This window comes from Coffea arabica, chromosome 11e, assembly GCF_036785885.1.
Source record: "Coffea arabica cultivar ET-39 chromosome 11e, Coffea Arabica ET-39 HiFi, whole genome shotgun sequence".
In the NCBI taxonomy this organism is placed as follows: Eukaryota; Viridiplantae; Streptophyta; class Magnoliopsida; order Gentianales; family Rubiaceae; genus Coffea; species Coffea arabica.
Genome location: NC_092331.1, coordinates 53,673,884 through 53,692,516, shown reverse-complemented (window position 1 = coordinate 53,692,516; position 18,633 = coordinate 53,673,884). Strand labels below are relative to the sequence as shown.

At 34.9% G+C, this 18,633-nt stretch overlaps 3 protein-coding genes across 4 annotated transcripts; 1 reads left to right on the top strand and 2 right to left on the bottom strand.

Annotated features, from left to right (window-relative positions):
* Nucleotides 1–7,861: 7,861 nt before the first annotated feature.
* Nucleotides 7,862–8,341, bottom strand: LOC140021508 (defensin Ec-AMP-D2-like). The gene has a single exon (XM_072072499.1). The coding sequence runs from the start codon at nt 8,305–8,307 to the stop codon at nt 8,137–8,139; it is 171 nt and encodes a 56-aa protein (XP_071928600.1). The 5' UTR covers nt 8,308–8,341; the 3' UTR covers nt 7,862–8,136.
* A 1,136-nt stretch (nt 8,342–9,477) lies between these two features.
* On the bottom strand, nt 9,478–10,415 carry LOC113716490 (defensin Ec-AMP-D2-like). Its single transcript, XM_027240839.2, has 2 exons — nt 10,255–10,415; nt 9,478–9,652 (listed from the first exon to the last, which is right to left on the bottom strand). Exons 1-2 carry the CDS (start codon nt 10,316–10,318, stop codon nt 9,480–9,482), a joined length of 237 nt encoding a protein of 78 aa, XP_027096640.1. The 5' UTR covers nt 10,319–10,415; the 3' UTR covers nt 9,478–9,479.
* A 3,552-nt stretch (nt 10,416–13,967) lies between these two features.
* LOC140021619 (transcription factor IIIA-like) lies at nt 13,968–17,676 on the top strand. Of its 2 annotated transcripts, none has more exons than XM_072072880.1 (7): nt 13,968–14,119; nt 15,096–15,235; nt 15,378–15,512; nt 16,084–16,369; nt 16,549–16,784; nt 17,009–17,152; nt 17,269–17,676. In XM_072072880.1, exons 2-7 carry the CDS (start codon nt 15,107–15,109, stop codon nt 17,455–17,457), a joined length of 1,119 nt encoding a protein of 372 aa, XP_071928981.1. In that variant the 5' UTR covers nt 13,968–14,119; nt 15,096–15,106; the 3' UTR covers nt 17,458–17,676. The 2 variants fall into 2 exon arrangements, with proteins under 2 accessions (XP_071928981.1, XP_071928982.1); XM_072072881.1 differs by having other exon boundaries at nt 14,009–14,119; nt 15,081–15,235.
* Nucleotides 17,677–18,633: the final 957 nt, after the last annotated feature.

Below are 18,633 nucleotides of genomic sequence, written 5' to 3'. Positions count from 1 at the left end.
ATGTATTATAATAAAATAACGTATTTCATAAATTTTTTTTAAGGAATGCGAACGCGCATGCGACATCTTAAAACATTTTGTTTTAATACAAAAATATAAATCTCTGCCTCCAAAAAAAAAAGCAAAAAAATTTGCATCTCTGTAATGCGAGAAAGTAAATTCAGACTACTAAAGAATGCATTGAAAGTTTACCTAACACATAATATCTGATGATGGATGTTAACACATAAGATGAAGGAAAAGCGCTGGCACCTCAAATATTAAAACTGGGGACACTCACTAATACCTGCAACTAATAAAGTAATTCAAGACCTGGTGACAGCTGAGAATAGCTTACCAGTCTTTTAGAATGCGAGCTCAACAGAGCTCGCATTTCAGGAATGCGAGCTCTGTTGAGAGCTCGCATTTCACGAATGCGAAGACCCCCCTGACAGAATTCCTCGCTACAATCACCCCTTTTGTAGAATTTTTTTAAAATTCATCACAAACTTAGAAATTTCTCGAACCCCGAAGGTCTTCGCTTAGATGGTCGCCGTCCATTAGAGGTTTCGTTTCTTCCCACTTCTTTTCTCCCTTTTCTTCCCTGGGTGAATTCTCAGTTTATGATGGAAAAAAAAAGAATTCTACAACGAGGGCGGTTCTTGGGTTTGTTTCCACAAAAGAGGGTCTTCGCATTCTGAAAATGCGAGCTCACTGAGCTCGCATTCCCGGAATGCGAGCTCACATTGAGCTCGCATTCTCGCACTACATACCGCCAAGACCCATTTCGAAAAAAAAAAAAGACAAAAGTGAGTGGGAGAAGCAGAACGCAATATCGAAACATAGCTGCCGAACATCAAAACAAAGATTTCGGAATTGTCGAACAGCAAAACAAAGAAAACAAATAACATGCACTTCATAAAAATAACTTATATAATTTTTTTAAATAACATTGCGTTATGAAATTTCTAAAATTACAGTTGAAATTGTAACAGATATTAATGACTATTAACTATTAGATTCTTATAACTAAAATTCGTCGGTGTCAACAAATAAATACGATTCATTAATAACAAAGGAAAATTAGAATTTGATAAAAAAAATTTATTTGATAAAAAAGGAAAAAAAGTTAGTATTTTATTCATAAAATATAGTCAATACCTTACATGTTAACAATTTCATTCTATTTTTTCATTGATATATGAAATAGAAAGAACTATGCATGTGTACTTTTTCCACCATTTAAATGTATTATAATAAAATAACGTATTTTCAACCGTACAATTACCAATTTTTTTTAATATAAAAGAAATATGATTTTTTTTAGAACACATATTTGATGACTTTAGGCACGTGCAAGTTTTAAAATAAAAAAATTTATTCCTCTGCTAATTACAGATTTTAAATAACATTTCTTTAACATTTCTCCGAAATATAAGATTTTGGTAGAGCTTTTAAAATAAGATTTTACTACCGACAGCATTTTAGTAAAGGCAAATTCTACAAAACAAACAACATTTTCTGAAAAAGATACATTTTGGTGGGAGCTCGTAAATTTCATTTTAAATTTTTTTTCTAGCAAGTTTGAATTTAATTTTCTGAAAGTCATACTTATAAATCCGAAATCTAACAAAAAAATTAAATACAATTTTTGGAGGTCAAATTTATCAAATGCGAGCTATTTGAAAAATTTTATTTAGCTCTTACTATTTTCTGGAAAAAATTTAATGAGAGCCCAAAAAAAAAAAAAAATATCAGGGTGAGCTCTATTGAGCTCGCATTCGTGGAATGCGAGCTCAATAAGCAGAGCTCGCATTTTGCGAATGCGAGCTCAGCAGAGCTCGCATTCGCAAAATGCGAAGACCCCCCCTACGGAATACCCAATCAAAATCACCCCTTTTGTAGAATTTTTTTAAAATTCATCACAAAATTAGAAATTTCTCGAACTACAAGAGGGTATTACGGTTGGAATATCTGGAGTGAATACTTTTTGGGGTTCGATGTTTCAACCAAGAAACACAAGGTGTTGAGCATTTGTCATGTGAGGCTCGTAAAACCACCCATTGCCTGCAAAAAGGGTGATTACGATGCCCATGTCTATGCAGAAGTTTTGACATTGGGAACAAATTGTTGGAAAAAGATTAGTATAGATATTTCTCTCGAACAAGACCTTTGCGAGAGCTTCGAGGTGAAGTCGTCGTGCAGCATCAATGGCGTGATATATAGCATCATCACTGTCCCTTGCAAATTGTCTATAATGTCCACGTACATGGGTGGGTGTATACTAGCCTTTGATATAAGTCGTGAGAAACTTCGACTTTTGCCTTTCCCCGAAGAAAACGTTTATGTTGAGACTGTGGCTTATCCAGGTGAGCTTGGGGGACGCTTTGCTCTGATGGAAGTTTTGGACCAAAAGATTTGGATACTAGAGGAAGTTTTTGAAGGTGGAAGGTGGACTAGTGTGGATTTATCGTTGCCAAAACGTTGGTGTGATCCTCATGAATATGAACGAGGATTCAATGTCTATCCTATGGGTATGGGATCATACCAAGACGGTGAGATTTTATTTCGAGTTTCTGAGATTTGTCTAAAGACTCGTAGGGATTTTGGGGCGACAATCTTCAGCTACAATATGGAGAGCAAATATATGAGGAAAATCACAGAACTAGATGACTTTCTCGATTCCTATGACGACATTGTTTTCGGGCTCGTGGAAACGATACACCCACTTAAGTAGGTCTCTTCATTTTAGTACTCCTTAATTTTTTGCTTTGTTGACCATTCATGCGAAATTATGTTTCTTTTTGGTTTTTTTTTTTGAGAAAATCTTAGATTTTATAGATCAAGCTTGAAGCATATACAAGAGAATAGAGAAACTCCAAAATGCATATCAAAACCACACCTTAACCACCAATAGACAAGAACATGTACAACTAAAAACACTGATGGGGTAATCCAATTTCCATTTATGCTATAACAATGTCTTCAGTGTTTTTCTTACATTTCATCGTTGAAAACTAGCTCGTGGGAATTAAAAGAGATTGCGGTTTGTTTGAGTGTCTATATTATAGGCAGATTGATTAGTAGCACTCTCAAAACAAATGGGTTGCTGAATATAAGCCAAAAAACCACCAAAACGGAAATTAAAGAAGTCTTTTACAAAAATGTTTGTTATACATTACTTTAGATTCTAGGTTGTTTTGTATTGTGATAAAGAGGCTGAAAAAGTGTTGTCCTGATTTGACATACGAAAAGGCAAATGTGAATAGCTATGAACGGCGGATAAAATTTTTTTGCTAAACCAAATCTGCACAATTCACGCACTTACTTCTGCTCATACAATGGAGATAGTGGAAAGTGTTGAATAGCCTTTGACATAGCTTATGCAAGAGACACATACGTTTGATGTTTAAATCGATTTTGGCCCTTTAAAGTGCTGAAAATTTTCCATGGACCTTTTGACAGCGAGCAGTGTTGGTTACTGAAACAAGAGGTTTGTCCAACTTGGCCTCCCTTTTCTAGCTAGTTTTCTTTTTGTACTGTCTCAACTTATACGGCCATATGCCTGTCAAACTCCCGTCTTCCCCCCCGCCCCCCCGCCCCCCCTCCCAAAAGAAAACATAAAAAATGCCCAACACAAGAAAAAAGAAGAATAACGATTGAGATTGAGGATTTAATGAATGCCCAAGTGTTAATTTTCGAATAAATTACACCATAACTCCCCTGCAATTTTTTCACGTGAATATTTTGAAATGCTAAAGGAGTAGTATCGCTCTCTGTGATGGCATTGCGAGTACCCGTTATTCGACAAGGCTTGTCCAATTTGGACCTAGAATTTGAAGTGTGGTTGAGGCTGTGCTACAGATGTGCACTTAAGAGTCAAGATCTTTTGATGCCCTGATAAATCAAATGGAAAGCTAGCAAAAGTCCACACAATATTTGAAAAATGGGTTAACCAAAAATGGGCATGGTTAACGAGGCGTCTATCAGGGACTCATGAATTTTTAAAAATTAAAATTAATTAAGAAAAGTATATAAGTACAAGAAAGAGCAATGATTGTAATTAGAAAAAGTATATAAATATATTTCAGGTGTCATATTTTTAGAAATGTAAGATTAATTAGGAAAAGAAAATAAATATTAATTTTGCCGTTTAGAAGAAAAAAAAAAGATGCTATCCAATGGGTGTTCATTGTTCAGCATGTATTGCTTAGTACGAACATATAATTAAGCTCAAATTTTCTTTTTCTTTTGCCAGTGAATTCAGATAATTGACTTGAGATGGTAATCTCCATGGGTTGTTTTGCTTAGTACAAATTATATACGCTTACATTTCCAGTCCCCAGTAGATCTAGGTAATGACCAATTTATTCAATCTTGTGAAGAAAAATTACCATCTAAGTTGTCCCTTTTACTAATGACCAATTGCCTATGCTGACTTGAAACTTGGGAGTGGCAGCTCTGGCAAGGGTATTGAGATGTATTATTCTGTTGATTGCAATGATTTCAAACTCTTTCATTTTGTTATTTTGTTTTGGAGCCCTACTGCCAATCAATATTGGAGTTCAAAGAAGCCAGTTCAATCAGCAGCAACAATCGTGCTTTCTATACAAGAAATTGAAAACATGAATAGCTATGAATTGCACCTAAATATTTGACAAGAATAAATCGTTTTATTCTGCAAGCTTCAGCAGAGTCTCCCTCCGACCAGCAATAACTCTTTAACTTCTGGCTGGTATCTGCCTCTGCCAACGTGGGACCCATATCTGAAAGGGAAATTAAGGAATTAGAAAAGTTTTGTACCCTTTTCATTTGGAAACAGCTTCAAAAAAAATTATCGGAAATGACAATTCGGTCTTCTATTTTTTGGGATTAGTTCAAGTTCTTGCAATCATCATTAACTTGGACATGTTTCGAAATATTTGTATTGTAAGTTATTTGTTCTTGTGAGGAAAATTGATAAACTTGATCCTTTGCATTTATCTAACTTGTAATGCTAATGTTTAGTCATCTCAATGAGATTGGTCAAAGGCATGTTTGCTGTAACATTTATTCTTAATATTGTGTCTTACCATGAGGGGAAACTAAATCATATAGGACTCAAATAGGATCAATTAAAAAGATTTACTATACCGGTGAAAATATTGAGATGAGTATGCGATTGAGAAACTTCAATTTTCCACTAAATTATTGTGTATCAATCATCAAAAAGAAGGGCATTGAGAAACTTTTTAATTTCCCCAAGATCACATTAGATTTGTTATGTAGGAAGAGAGTCTAATACCCTTCAATGTCAGGCTAAGGGGATAATCATGGATGCCCAAAGTAGTAGAGAAGGGGAGTACATTGAGCAAACAAATCACTCAAATCCTTCAATAAACCGGAAACCACCAAGCAAAGGAGTGGTTCTGATCACCACAGGTGTTGCATTCTCCAAAGGAATGAAGAAGTGTGGACTAGAAGGGATAGCAAGGAACTGGAAGGGAAGGATACAGAAAGCATGGGCAAAATCTGCAGAGAAATCCAGTGAACCATTATTGGTGGAAGAAGCTGCAGCCATCAAAATGGGAATGGTGATGGCACAAAAAGCTCAATGGAAAGCAGTAGAATTTCAATCTGACTGCAAAGACATAGTAGACTTGATTAGAGATGAGAACGCAAAGGAATCCAGAGTTTCAGTCTTTCAAAAAATGAAAGGCTTGTTCAATCAATGTACTTTTTTCTTTTGTTAATAGACTAGAAAATAGTTGTGCACACAATCTAGCAAAGTTTGCTTTCAAACTTGTTAGAGACGCAGATTGGGAAGGAAATTTTCCCATGTGGCTCGCACAAAATGATCTGTTGGATAGTAAATCTTTTGTAACTGACCTTGTGTTATCAAGTTAGTAATAAAATATAAACTACTTTTGACCAAAAAAAATTAGCATTGGTCAACTCAGAAATGCCGCTTGGAATGCTCACACAAAGCATCTTATAGCATAAATCAAGAAAGTTCAGCGAGCTCAATTGTCCAAGATTTGAAGGAAGGGACCCATTCAAATTGCTAATGTCTTGAAAGGTTCAACCCAAGCAGGCCTATTAAGCTTGTAATTGCTGCTGGAATTTCTCCACTCAAGAAATTGCTCGAAACATCAATGATATTCACTAGTCCAAGTGTATTTCTGTATTATTTCTGCGTTTAGATGCTACTCCTTTTCATCTTGACCTAGGGGTTAAAATTAAAGTCTCATGAATTAGAAATTTTAGATTCAAATCCCCTACCTCCTTTCCTTTTCTTTAAGCTTTCGGCGTCACAAGGAAGGGGCTGCCCCCCAAGTTTTGAAAATCCCTTTTGATCCATGAATAGTTTTAAGATTTTTCATTTAAAACTATACTTCATCGAGAAAATGATATCGAGTGTAAACGTGATTGTAGTAGACTAATTTAAAAAAGCAATAATTTTGGGCATAACTGATCTTCGTCAAGTATAATAAGAAATTAAGATGAAATCCTTGAGAGAAAACGATATCAAGTGGGTTCAGAGTTTGCCGGTTTTTATCATAATGCGCTTGAACTCTGATAATGGGATTATTGAATGCATATGGACTTATTAGGATAGCTCAAAATTTAAAAGTACTTGGGAGAGATAGATCCTAGGGGACGAAATTATGGCAAGATGTATTAATTAGCATGCAGGTAACAAGTTGGAGACTAGTATTGATTTTAGAAACTTCAATTTTCCCTAAAACTACAACGCATAGATGGTTGAATAGCAAGCGATGGCCAATTTTTTGATTTTCCCATAATCAATTTGGATAAACTCCAGTTCGCACTTCCAAACTTGTATCACTTTTTCACTTTATATCCTAAATTTCAATTTTGGATACTTTGCATACTAAACTCTCAATTTTAGATATTTTACGCCCCAAACTTCCAAGTTGGTCCTATTCAAATCCAATTAATGACAACTTTTGTAAAACTAAGAGGACCCAAAGAATTAATGATAATGTGCCAAAGGTAATCAAAAGGTACCAATGTATCATAAAAAAAGTAAAACAATACATTATCATTAATTTGCATCATTTTTTCTCTCATTGATTTTGCTAATAATATTAATAATTAAGACTATATAAATAAATGATAATGTGCCCATTAAAAATGGTCAAAAAAGTTAAGGGATTGCAGTTGGAACAAAATGGTACACTATGCCCCGTTGATCTTGTGCATGAGTTAGTAAATAAATGATAATGTGCTAATTAAATAAAACAAGAACTTTGTGCATGAGTTACAGTATGCCCCATTGATCTTGGTCTAGTGTTAGTAAAAAATTACTAAGATGAAATCCCTAAGAGTAAATGATATGAATGAATTTTCTTGATCTATGATAATAGCCAAGTCTTTTGATACTTGTACAGTCAAATTATGTGTGATGTGTTAAAAGGGGATTAAAAAAAAACCTTATAATCTTCAAAGTTGGGCTGGTAAGGGTATCTGATATATTGCTGTCAAGAACTTGGCGTATACAAGGGTTACCATCCAGGTGAAAAGCCCAAGTGATCATGCTGATAGATGCGCACAGATCTTCATCTTTGGTAAAAAAAAAAAAAAATTGATCCAGAAGGAAGAGATGGGTGAAGACATCAACTCCTAAGACCCGTCACTGTAAGGTTCCTTTATAAGGTTTGTTCCCACCCTAATTAATCAATGCACAAGTCTAAACTTTCCACTGAGAATTATGAGAGCAAAAGGATCCTTTGGGCTGTGTAAGGTGTGTTAGCAGTCCCTGTAACCAATTCTTTGGAATAGAAGGACAATAATCGTTCTTGTCAATCTTCATTGATCCAAAGAAATCAGATTTTGCAGGTTATCAACTAGCATATCCCAGTTAAAACCACAAGCAGCAGAAAGGAAATGCCACTAACTAGGCTGATATATAGGAGTCACATATTAAAATAAACACACTGAATAAACGAGTGCTTACAACTCAAATCACCAGCATCCAACTGCCAGAAAACAAAGTGCTCTCATCATTTTTTTATTTCGAGTTTTTTTATTTATATTTTTATTAAAGCACCAGTGGCGGCGCGACAGCGCACACGCACATGTGGAAGGAAAAACTTGGCTAAACAAAAAGCTCCAATGAGGAGAAACACAGCTCTCTGGTTTCAAATGATCGTTTTAGCAATGTTTAGTGCAGAAACATCTGCGACGGAAGCCCCTGCAACGGCCACCATGGAACCCTTCAGTCTGGCAAACAGCAGCACAGTTGTCCTTCCTGATACACGGTCCCTTGAATCGATGGCTCTGTGACTCGCAAATCCTAGCCTCGACCACCCCGATTGGTCCCATATCTGCAACAATAGATCAAGATATAAGAGATCGATAAAAAAAGTAAAACAATACATTATCATTAATTTGCATCATTTTTTCTCTCATTGATTTTGCTAATAATATTAATAATTAAGACTATATAAATAAATGATAATGTGCCCATTAAAAATGGTCAAAAAAGTTAAGGGATTGCAGTTGGAACAAAATGGTACACTATGCCCCGTTGATCTTGTGCATGAGTAAGTAAATAAATCACAATGTGCTAATTAAATAAAACAAGAACTTTGTGCATGAGTTACAGTATGCCCCATTGATCTTGGTCTAGTGTTAGTAAAAAATTACTAAGATGAAATCCCTAAGAGTAAATGATATGAATGAATTTTCTTGATCTATGATAATAGCCAAGTCTTTTGATACCTGTACAGTCAAATTATGTGTGATGTGTTAAAAGGGGATAAAAAAAAAACCTTATAATCTTCAAAGTTGGGCTGGTAAGGGTATCTGATATATTGCTGTCAAGAACTTGGCGTATACAAGGGTTACCATCCAGGTGAAAAGCCCAAGTGATCATGCTGATAGATGCGCACAGATCTTCATCTTTGGTAAAAAAAAAATTGATCCAGAAGGAAGAGATGGGTGAAAACATCAACTCCTAGACCTGTAACTGTAAGGTTCCTTTATAAGGTTTGTTCCCACCCTAATTAATCAATGCACAAGTCTGAACTTTCCACTGAGAATTATGAGAGCAAAAGGATCCTTTGGGCTTTGTAAGGTGTGTTAGCAGTCCATGTAACCAATTCTTTGGAATAGAACGACGATAATCGTTCTTGTCAATCTTCATTGATCCAAAGAAATCAGATTTTGCAGGTTATCAACTAGCATATCCCAGTTAAAACCACAAGCAGCAGAAAGCAAATGCCACTAACTAGGCTGATATATAGTAGTCACATATTAAATTAAACACACTGAATAAACAAGTGCTTACAACTCAAATCACCAGCATCCAACTGCCAGAAAACAAAGTGCTCTCATCTCTTTTTTTTTTTTTTTTGTTTCTTTTATTCATATTTTTATTGAAGCACCAGTGGCGGCGCGACAGCGCACACGCACGCACATGTGGAAGGAAAAACCAGGCTAAACAAAAAGCTCCAACGAGGAGAAACACAGCTTTCTGGTTTCAAATGATCGTTTTAGCAATGTTTAGTGCAGAAACATCTGCGACGGAAGCCCCTGCAACGGCCACCATGGAACCCTTCAGTCTGGCAAACAGCAGCACAGTTGTCCTTCCTGATACACGGTCCCTTGAATCGATGGCTCTGTGACTCGCAAATCCTAGCCTCGGCCACCCCGATTGGTCCCATATCTGCAACAATAGATCAAGATATAAGAGATCGATGACAAAAACTTTTCATGGATTTTTATCAAGCAACCATGTCTAGTATAAAATTATCTGAATTTACAACCAGCAGAAAATAGTTACCTTTAACCTGCATATTTAGCTAATTAACTTCGACTTTGGACATTACTAATATTTTAGCTATATTATCAGTATCCATACTTCAGATCTTCTTTTGATATCATTATATGCTTGATGAAGTAACTTATAATGTTTTATGAAAAAAAATAAGTAATGGAATCTTCACCTTGTCCAGAGTATGACAAGTTCCGTGTTCATCACATGTCTAATTAACTATCGCACCAGAAAATCCGAAAGCTAAAGGTTGTAGGGATTTTATTTACTTTGTCTTGTGAAAAATGGATTTCTACTCGTTATACTCGAACAAAGTTAGCAAATATTGTTGAAGCAATATTTACTCATAGTTCAAAGGGTTATCAAGAAAAATCTATCTACCTGTGATAACGGTCAGATAAATTGCATGGTGTTATTCTATCAATGTTGATTTAAAACAATATATTGTAGGGAAAAGAAATTCAAGAACATGAAGGAAGGAGGATGATGATTACCAGAGGCCATGAAAAGCGCCAAGAGGAGAAGAACTGTTGCAGACAAGCGCATGAAACTCCTCATCTTGTGAATTATCCAACACTACACACAACAGAGAAAGTGGTGGACTGCAATTTGCAAGGGGTACATTTGTTAGGCAGCCCTATGCCTATTTATAAGGATTGTGAGCATTTTGCTGCAAAATCTGCTACTTTATTTTGAACGAACGATCGAGAAAAAAGGTGATCAAAACGATAATGCAGTGAGTCATCACTACTCACTGCCCGCTGTTGGTTTGCCTGTTTACCTTTTTCCGTATAAATTAGTTCTAATTGATATGACATATAATTTGGCTGTATGCCTTTTTCCATATAAATTATTTAATACGTACTGATCAGATAGACACATTCGGTGGATCTTCTTCAGAAAAAAATTTTAATTTTTAATTATTTTTTCTTTACGTGTGAACATTGAAAGCCTCCACTGCCTTTTGGATAAAGGGTGTTTATATGCTGATTGGGCTTGAATAATTTAAAATGATCACATTGTTGTGCATTTAACTTAGAATAATTTTTTTATGTGGTTGAGATTAGTTTTATTTACTTAAAGATTTATTATGTATTAGGGTTAAAGGTATGAATATTATTACAAAGTGTAAATTTTAATTATTTTGAGTATGTGTCACAAAAACATTCCAAATAATATTAACCTGTTCGGGGGGCAGTAATGAGATATTGGTCTATTAGTGAATAAAATTATTGAGGTCCTAATAGGCTTACAAAGTGTTAGCACTTCTTGTGGGCAACTTTCAAAATCAATCAATTTGAATGTTCACACAGATTTGGTAATATAGTAGTAGTTCAAGTACTTTTTCTTTTCTAAAAGGATGTAGGCAACCTTTCCCCTTTTCGAATAAAAAAGGGACACAACTTATAGCCTTCAATTTGCAGAATGACAAGGTCCTTCAAATGGGAGAAGCCACAAGTTTGTCACAGTTCCATAATCCAACCAAGGACATAAAATTGTGCACTTAAAAAAAAATGAATAATATATCTTCCAGTATGGTCAATAAAAATGATTATTGCACTTTCTTAAACTTCTTTTCCATCTTTTCAACTTTTTAATTTAGATTGGAAAGCTCAAGAAGCAAGATAAAGAATTTTTATACCCAGAAAAGAGATAACAAATAAACAATATATAAAAAAACATGGACTTGTGTATTTGAAAGGGGAATTTATTTTGTACAACATACTAGAATTCTGTATTCATGGCTACGGTGTGAAACCCAGCTTTTGAAAAGGATAGCAGGACAGGCAATAAAGTGTAAAAGCAATTCTAAAATGATCAGTATATTTGACTCATGCATTGCTTATAATTGCATCATGCTCTTTCCAGCAGTCCACCATGTACAGTAGGTCGAAGTCTGGAATTTAGCTTTATAGTGGGTCCATAGTCATGCTGGTATTTTTATGTAAATGCTGTACATATAAAAGCTTACTTAGATGAATCTGGTGGCCATCCAAACTAATCAAGGATGCATTCGTGAGCAAGTGATAGCTCCAATTCGTCTAATTGTGAGTACTCATGCTAAGCAGCTGTCGGTCTTGAGCTGTCCAAATTTGATTTAGATTTTCGTTGCAAATTTTGATACCATTCAATTCTAGATTCGGAACTTGTCATGTTACAGGCTGCATAGTTTGTCGAACACAGATTCATTGTCGAACACAGATCATATCACTTAAAAAGTGATAGTTCCAATTCAAGTTTAGTGATATGAATTCAGCCATGCTAGTATTTTTATGTAAATGTTGTATATATAAAAGCTTAGTGATATGAATTTGGTCGTCATTCAAACTAGCCAAGGATGCATTCATAAGCAAGTGATAGTTCCCATTCATCTAATTGTGAGTACTCATGCTAAGGAGCTGTCGTTCTTGAGCTGTCCAAATTTGATTTAAATTTCCATTGCAAATCTTAATAGAAGTAATCTAATACTTGCCTTTGTATATGAGATTGAAGCCTCTAGTAATTATTCCTATGTCCTTCAAAATTTTTTTTTTATTTCTATGTGGACTTCTGAAATAAAAGTTTTTCCCAATTATGTAAAAATTATAAAAAAAAAAAAAAACAAACGAGTTTGTAGAGTTTAGAATTTCTTATCAGAGATAAGACAGAAAACTAGTATCATACGTGCTATCATAGAATAATTGACCATGATTGTGACGTCTCTTATAAATTATATGTTATTTTTTATTTGGTGCATTAAGGACACACGATAAATAAACTAAAAACTGAAGATAGATCCATTGTTAATGCTTTGAAATTACTACCAATTCTGAATTCCAATACTTTCGAAGAAGAAATTTATCATTTTACTAAAAAAAAAAAGGAAAAAGAGCATTGGACCTGTTTTTGACTTGAGACTTCAAATAGACTAACACTTTTACCCAAAAAAATAAAAAATAAAAGTAGCACTAAACCCTTTTTTTTCCCCTTCAAGGCACCAGATAGATGAACACAAACAGATTTTATTAATCAAGCAATTGAATGCGACTGTACAATTACAGAAAGAAATTGCTTTCAATTGTACAAAAGGGAAATAAATTTTGTGCTTCGATACATGATACCCTCCCTATATACCAAAAGAATTGGCTACCTGTGGACTTCTAGCTCCAAACAGTGGTATGCTTTCATGGTTGGTCCGAAAACAACAAAGGATCATTTCGTACCATAACAAAAAAGGATCATTAGGTTATACATGATTACTTGTACATAACTGTAATTGAAGTCAAGAGATCGAATTAATCTACTTGAAGAATACACTTTGGACACAATAAAAAGGGGAACTTCTGTATAGGAAGAATGATTGCTGATGAGTGTTAAGAGATTTGGATACATCAAATGATCCTTCAAAATTATTGGCATGTTCTTAGAAATCATAGAAAGACTAGTGTTTCTCCAAGAAGTCTCTTATTAAAACTGGAAATTTACTATTGTGCATTGACAATTGATAATTAAGGTCAATGTTGAGCTATTTTTAAGTTATATTTTTACTTTTTTTTTCTTTAAAGGGGAAAGATATGAAAAGAGGGAAAAGAGGATTCGAATCCAAAACTCCTTATTTCTAAAGTGTCAACATTACTCACTAGAACACTCGAAAAATTATATTTTTACTTCTATATTTCCTGTATATTAATTTCATATATTTCGTAATTTATTTTCACCTGGTCAACACTAGAACTATAAAAGTTACTAGTGCAAATTATAAAAAGAAATTCTTAAGAAAAAATAAGTTATTGGTAGTTTATTAGGCCTGGGAATGTGTTTTTTCGGGATTGTTAATAAGATTGTATCATTTTGCCCTTGAGAGTAAAAGAGGAAATGCAAAACGTTACAACAATTAATTTATACTAAATTTATTATTCTCACTTATATTTATTATACTATTTATCTCCCTATCTACTGATACAAGTCTAAAATTCAACTTAATCTGCATCCTTTTGTCTTTCAATTTCAACTTAAAATTCCAAAGGAGCGAGAAAAAAAAAAAAATTTCCCCTCTCTTGTTTGACCCGGAATTATGTGGCAATCCAACCGGTTGTATCCCCAAAATTGCTTGGTTAAGTCGATACTCCTAAAAATCCACCAAAACAAAAAAACCGGTAATTAAACCGGGGACTTTTTCGGTTTTTTCTTCCCAAATTTTTGATATTTCCTCCGAATGTGTGGGGTCGATGTATAAACTCGTTTGCTAGGGCATAGGAGTACTTAAACACGCTTCGTGTAAAGTACCGTCAGATCAAAACTCTAATTTCTCTTTCCACTCGCCGCCGCCCCACGGCCCTCCCTTCCGTCAATTGTCGCCGTAGATTGAAGACGAAAGAGGTATATAACGCTACGTTTTGGGTTTTTATGCTTTTAGATCTTTGTTTAGCTTTAACTTCTGGTGAGAGAGTTGATGTTGTATATTTCAGATAATTTTCGTGTTGCAGCTTTTTCTTTTTCTTTTTTTTTTTTTACTTCACTGGAAAGACCGAAATTGTCGCTTAATTTAGATTGTGTTAAGCTCATGGCCAGGATTGGGGAGATGGGTCTTGTGATATTCATCTTTTTGGGTGTAGAAACGGGTAGAAGATAACTTGCATGCTAGCTGCTGTTTGTGGAAATGTATGAGTGAAGAAAATTTGTTGTAAAGACCCGAGCTTGATTACGATGCTTCATGAACAAAGTTTTTGTTAGTTTTTCCTTTTGTGTTTTGTTATAAAGATGCCAATTTTAAAAATTAGTGAATTTCTTCAGTTTTGAGTGGTTAATTAGGCTTAAGGGATATACGGGGTTGAGACGATACAATTCGATATCTGGGATTCAGAATTGGTGGCTATATATAAATGAGTGCAATAATTCTGCCACGACATTGGACCTTCGCTAGGATATGATTATGCGTGAAACATTGAAAACTGGGATGTTGATTGAAATGGAGAATTTTAAATTGTTGTACTGACAATTTTTTTCTATATTACGTCCTTGTATGATGGAAAATTATAACTTGAATGAGATCCTGGAGAAGAAATGACTCATATTTAAATCTTACTGATATGTAAACTGTTACATGTGTGTCTGCCTGTATATTCTGCTTTGTGGTAAATGTTATACCAAGTTCCCTTGGACTTTGGAGTGTGAAACTACTACTATTTGGTTATATTGAATACTAGTCCAAACTGTTATGTAGCTGTGACTGGGTTACTTTCTAATTTTAAACAAACAGCTTATCATATTTATACTTGAATATGATCACGCTTTGCATGGCTATAGTGCTTGATTAGCTAGATGACATGTTAGTTAACAGATTTTTCTTGCTCAGAAGAAGAAGAAATGGTTGAAGAAAAAGAGAACAAAAGACCAGTGATATTTAGGGACATAAGAAGATACTATTGTGAATATTGTGGAATATGCCGTTCCAAGAAGTCCCTCATCTCCTCTCACATCCTCTCGCATCATCAGGTTTTTTATCCTTCCACTCCTGTATGCTATGGATTTTATGATTACACAAAGGAGATAGACATGATTTCTTTACTTTTTTTTTTGGTTTCTAAAACATTGATTTCAAAAAGGTGTTTAGAGTTTCATTTTTAATGTGGAATAGGAGGAATTGAAGCAGAAAGAAGAGGAAAATGGGCAAGCAAAAGATGAGCCAAAAATGAATACATGTGAACATTGCGGTGTTAGTTTCAGAAAGCCTGCATACTTAAGACAGCATATGCAAAGCCATTCATTTGAGGTAATTATCCTTGCTTGTCTGTCTTTTCGTTATATTGTTTCTTAAATCTGGTGTAGGCTCAATTTTGATGACAATCAATTCTTAACTAGAATAGTCTAATTTAGTTTCATAACAAAATTGAGTTCAAGAGAAATAGCACAGTCATTGTTGTTAGAATCCTGACCTGGATTGTTGGATCTTTATACATGTTTGTGCAGTCATCATGATCAATCAGGCCATTGGGTTTAAGTTATATTTTGACCTGGTTATGTCAACTTTTTTTGCCATGCTTGCATATGGAAGTATTTAGTTGGACTAATATATTGTATTATGATCTGGATTTGTTATTAGGCGTGACAAGCATTGGATCCCACATAAAGAACTCCAAAATGCAAGAGGCACTTCGTTGACTTGTATGGATTAGTACCAGGTTGGGGGACCACCTGAGAAGATCCTTCAAGCAAGCCTCTTTCACGCTGTATTCAGCTATGAGGTTTGAGGATGTTATTTCATTTTTTATTTCTCATTTGATTCAATTGGTTTGTAGTGATTCTTATACTTGGAATTTACTTAATTATTTTCTTCAATACAGAGACCTTTTAAATGTCTAGTGGCTGACTGTCATGCAAGTTATCGAAGAAAAGATCACTTGACCAGACACCTACTTCAGCATCAAGGGAAACTCTTTGAGTGTCCTCTTGATAGTTGCAAATGTGGGTTTGCTTACCAAGGAAACATGAAGCGGCATGTGAAAGAATTTCACTATGATTCTTCCTCAAATGATGTTACGAGTCCAAAGCAGTATGTGTGTACTGAAGTTGGGTGTGGAAAGGTGTTCAAATTTGCCTCCAAATTGCGAAGGCATGAGGAGTCTCATGGTAAGCTGTTTCATTTTAGAGGAAAAGTTTAGTCAGGCATAAAGCATTCAGTTGCAAATGATGTTGCTTTTTTTTTTTAATTCACTCGGACAAAAATCAATGGTAATATTAGCAATACATGCATTGGAGTGAATAGTTCTTGTTTTTTAACTTCTCCTAAAACTCTTTCCTAAATGCAGTTAAGTTGGACACAGTGGAGGCATTTTGTGCTGAACCAGGATGTATGAAGTATTTTACAAATGGTGAATGCCTCAAGGAACATGTTCGCTCATGTCATCAGTATGTTATCTGTGAGACATGCGGGACAAGGCAGCTGAAGAAGAACTTCAAGCGGCACCTCTGCTCACATGAAGCAGGATGTTCTCAATCTAAAGTAAAATGCAGCTTTGAGGGGTGTCTTCTCTCATTCTCAAATGTAGGTGGCTGCTACCTTTTCGAAGTGTTATTTCTGCTCTTGACTGCATAACAAAGTCTCTGATAAACAGAGAATTTCCAGAATGAACTCATATTTATGATCCCGTGGTTGAACTTTTGCCTCTTACTTATAGCAGTCTGATACCATGTCTTGCTTTCTGGTTTTGCTACTATACTTGTCCCATTTTCCTGATGCACCTATTATCAAATTCAATAAATCTGCAGAAGTCGAACCTTAATCAGCATGTTAAAGCTGTGCACTTGGGGCTGCAGCCATTTTCCTGCAGATTTCCATCATGCGGCATGACATTTTCATTTAAGCATGTGAGAGATAACCATGAGAAATCCGGGCGCCATGTTTTCACTCGAGTAAGTTTCTTTGGATGAAACTGGGCGTTCCTGTATCAGATCCCATCAAGTTAATATTAAAGCATACCTGCTAAGGAGATTATTGATCATCTTTGTATTGTTCCTTTGGTTTTCAGGGGGATTTTGAAGAGTCTGATGAACAATTTAGATCGAGACCAAGGGGTGGCAGAAAAAGGCAGTATCCAGTTATAGAAACATTGATGAGGAAGCGCATTGTTCCACCTTGTGAATCTGATCCAATCTTGAATGAGGCGTCTGATTACCTATCGCGGTTCTTCTCTACGGAATCTGAGGATGAGCTTTGAGTCGTGATCAAGTTCCTGTTTTGTTAAATCTACGCTGAATGTATATTCTCTCGGTTATTCTAGTGCCATAAAATCTCACCAAAGATTTACCTTTTTGTAATTATAAGCAGAGGGGGTTAAGAAGACCAAAAAGATGTGGATGACCGAATGTTAATCTGTAATGGTTATGTTTATGTCATTCGTGCTTCAGTTCAATGTATTAATGGAGATAGATTACCAGTTGAAGCTGTATAAATTAAACGCTTACGTTAGAGCAACTTGAAGATTAACTTCTCATGAATGTGGAAATCAATAAAGGGAAAATAAATTCTAGTAGTTTTGGCAAAAAAAAAAAAAAAAAAAAAAAGACTAGTCTTCCTAAATCAAGTGCGTAGAAAGATTTGTATTAGTAGTTTCCAAATGAAAGTCAACTAGCCAAGCTCAAGGCCGACCTGATTTTTACAAATCACTTTTATTCTCTTAAGAAGAGTCGTTGTTATTAATCAACAGGAGAATGCTTTATCTAAGTTACCTGAATATTAATAATCAATAATCAGTCTTCTGTCGGTTCCCGGCTTATAAAATCTTCTATAATTATTTTTGCTGTATTTTTTGTCCTTATGGTTAATTTTGGGTCCATCCTGGTTCTACTCCCTTTTCATCTTGCATATAACTGTGTGTGGCCTGACTGTGGTCCGTGTGGACCCAATGTTCTGGAAAACTAATTGGTCCAACGTATTGTTCTACTTCCTAGGTACTTCTATATTTTAGTGCAGAAAATCTGTCTCCTTTGTTACCCCAAATGTCTTATCAAGATTTCGTACGTAGTGAATTAATTTCTCTAGGAATAAAAATTCAGAACCAAGAACAAGAAATGAACTTCACGCAACTAGTTTTTTGAGGGGAAAAAAACAAAGAGAGTGAAAGACCATTTATAAAATGGTCAATACAGAGAGTGGATACAGCACGGTTTGAAGACTCAAAAGTCAACCCGATCTATAACTTTTCCAAGCTCCAAATAATCTGTAATTTTTCACAAGAGATAAAGTCGCTAAGTGGCCATCAAGAAGGGAATCCAACAAGGGACGGGAGTAGGTGGAGTTTTAAATTTTATTTATAGCGAAAAAAATTTAACAATGGTGTTAAAATATTTTTTAAATTTAATAAAATCTGTGTGATTTTTTTAGTTTAGTAAGA

Bases quoted from the DNA above. Each gene is read 5' to 3' on its own strand.
- LOC140021508 (XM_072072499.1), bottom strand. From the start codon at position 8,307: ATGGGACCAATCGGGGTGGTCGAGGCTAGGATTTGCGAGTCACAGAGC.
- LOC113716490 (XM_027240839.2), bottom strand. From the start codon at position 10,318: ATGAGGAGTTTCATGCGCTTGTCTGCAACAGTTCTTCTCCTCTTGGCG. The intron at 9,653-10,254 runs GTAATCATCATC...CTATTGTTGCAG, and splicing joins GGCGCTTTTCATGGCCTCTG to ATATGGGACCAATCGGGGTG.
- LOC140021619 (XM_072072880.1), top strand. From the start codon at position 15,107: ATGGTTGAAGAAAAAGAGAACAAAAGACCAGTGATATTTAGGGACATA. The intron at 15,236-15,377 runs GTTTTTTATCCT...AATGTGGAATAG, and splicing joins ACATCCTCTCGCATCATCAG to GAGGAATTGAAGCAGAAAGA. The intron at 17,153-17,268 runs GTAAGTTTCTTT...TTTGGTTTTCAG, and splicing joins GGCGCCATGTTTTCACTCGA to GGGGATTTTGAAGAGTCTGA.